A 2,535-nucleotide genomic window follows, 5' to 3' on the forward strand; every position below is an offset into this window, starting at 1 on the left:
CACGGATGCAGTCTACCACATCTAGAAGGTTCTTAGCATCCATTGCCAACACGTGTGCCGCTGCGAGCATACTCCTGGGGACAAAGAAAAGGTTTAAATGCTTTACATAAGAATATTATTGAATTAAACATAGAAAATCGCCGATATTATAAATCTTACACATTTTTCTAAAATATGTTGGGATAATATACATTTAAATATATTAAAGGACGGTCAAGTTTTTAATAGAAGACATCCCACCCTTTTCTTATAAGGAAAGGAAAATGGATTTGATGGTGGAGAAGTATAAGGGGAAATATTTTCTTTACATGGCCTCTTCTGTCAATTAAGATTAGGCAATACATCTGCAACTGCGAATGTCTTTGGGCGGCAGTCGCTTCGACTTTTCGGCGAATTAAGGTGGCCGTTCGCTTGCCACCTTATTTTACTAATTTTATAAATGCGATAGTTTAGATGGATGGATGTCTGTTAGTGTGTAGCCTAAACGACTGAACTGATCTCGATGAAATTTGGCATTGATGCAGAGCATACTCTGAAATATCACGTAGACTACATTTTTTTTGTCCACGCATACAGAGTCAGGGGCGAGAGGTAATAATATGCAAAATGTTCTAACTTGGTGTACTCGTGGTGCAGCGTGGTGTCGGCGTAGCGCACCGCCAGCCGCATCGCCTCCACCAGCGCCGCCATGTCCTTGCTCAGCACCTGGTGCGCCATCTCCACCTCCCTGCACACGTACACACATTCAATGTAATGTTAAATGAACAGGCTGAAATTCAACCATTTTCTGTAAAATTGTGTATAAAAAAAATGATTTTACATGTAAAATGTGTGTTTTGAAATATCTTGCCCCAAGGTCATCAAATGTCACTACTATGTCGTGTTATAATTTAATTCACGGTATGTAAATTGAGTATGTTCATATATCTCAGAATTATATAAGGACTAGCTGTTCCCGTGCGGGTTCATCGGCATGGAATTATGAAAATTTTATTTTATTATTTACATTTGTCAAATTATCAATAGCAAATGTCAAAATGACATGACATGACAAACAATCTTTTATAGCTAAGCAATCTTTCTTTCTTGATGTTGGTAGAAACTTGTGGTCTCTTTCCCATATTAGGGTTTTTACCCAAAATATTTACCCCCAAAGTTTAATGGCGTGAAAATATATAGCTTAAAGCGTGGCGTTTAAAAAAAAAGAGTTATTCAAAGTATGCTGTAATTGCTAACACCTTAGGCAACAAAGAAGTGTGTGTTAACGCTTTATTATAATGTAGATAAGTAAAGTATATATATGTAGGGGGAAATTGGTATACAGAGGTGTGTTAAAAAAGAGTATGTTGGGGTTATATAGTATATATAGTTGTACTACAAAAAGGGTATGTTCAGGTAAACTGGTATACCTTTGTGCGGAGGGTGGATACGGCACAACGATGAGGTCAACAGTAGCACAGAGGGCACGCAGGTCGTGACCCACTGCGCGCACGCAGGCGAGAAGCGTGCTCGCCACACCCCCCGCGCCGCCCGAGCCCGGCGCACCCCCTGCGCCCCCCGAGCCCGGCGCGCCCCCCGCGCCCGCCGCCGCCGCCAGCCGCATCACAGCGCGCACTACGCACGTCGTCGCCGCGTACACTGGCTCGCCTACACCCTGTATAATGCACAAATTAATATGAATATAAAGAATTGCTTTGATTTTTTTTTTAAACAATAATTTTATTAACTACTAGTACAGTATTGTATTGTCTATGGATTAAAATTTCTACACGAATATCTAGATATATTAGATGTCGAAGTCATTAGAAGTTAAAATGATCAAATTAGACATCAAACTTTAGATTAAATATCTTATTGTTTTATTTAAATATTTTGCGACGATTTTACTTACTTTTTCCTCTATTTGTTTTGGTTTCGTTTTAACTGTATTCGCCGGACTTGTCTCCGAAGAATTTGCTCCTGAAATATAATTTTATTACGTTTATCTCCAGCATTTCAAATAACTATTATACATGAATAATAATATAGCATATTAAATAGATTTAGGGGATAGTCCGGAAGAATACATAGGCTAATTGTATTTGTTTTCTGTAATTCCGCGCGTACGGAGTCGCGGGAGAAAGCTAGTATTACATATATAGTAATCTTACTAATATTATAAATGCGAAAGTTTAGATGGATGGATGGATGGAAGTTAGCGTTTGTAGCCAAAACGGCTGAACGGATCTCCATGTAATTTGGCACAGGTTTAGGGCATAGTCTGGAAGAACACATAGGGTACTTTTTATCCCGGGAATAGTTACATTAATTTAGTTTTTTAATGTTTACTCGATAATTCTGCAACAGTTCAACATATCCTTTTGAAATTTGGCACAGACATAAAACAAAGTCTAGAGTACACATGGGATGAGGTTCATCCCCGAGAAATGTCCGGTTCCCGAGGGATACGCAGCTTTTTGTTATATATATAGTTCTTATGTTTTCTAATACCACGAGGACGAAGTCGCGGGCAACAGCTCGTATACTATATATACC

General features: G+C 38.9%; 1 protein-coding gene across 1 annotated transcript in view; it reads right to left on the reverse strand.

Moving 5' to 3' along the window:
* LOC106111709 (focal adhesion kinase 1-like) overlaps positions 1-2,535 on the reverse strand; it is a 46,392-nt gene that overhangs the window by 513 nt on the left and 43,344 nt on the right. Inside the window, exons 25-28 of the mRNA XM_013293852.1 lie at positions 1,891-1,937; positions 1,410-1,653; positions 617-727; positions 3-74 (exon numbers count right to left, since the gene is read on the reverse strand). Of these exons, the coding sequence (XP_013149306.1) occupies positions 3-74; positions 617-727; positions 1,410-1,653; positions 1,891-1,937 (474 nt within the window). The remainder of the gene's footprint in view (positions 1-2; positions 75-616; positions 728-1,409; positions 1,654-1,890; positions 1,938-2,535) is intronic.

This window comes from Papilio polytes, unplaced genomic scaffold, assembly GCF_000836215.1.
Source record: "Papilio polytes unplaced genomic scaffold, Ppol_1.0 DF824146.1, whole genome shotgun sequence".
Classification (NCBI taxonomy): domain Eukaryota; kingdom Metazoa; phylum Arthropoda; class Insecta; order Lepidoptera; family Papilionidae; genus Papilio; species Papilio polytes.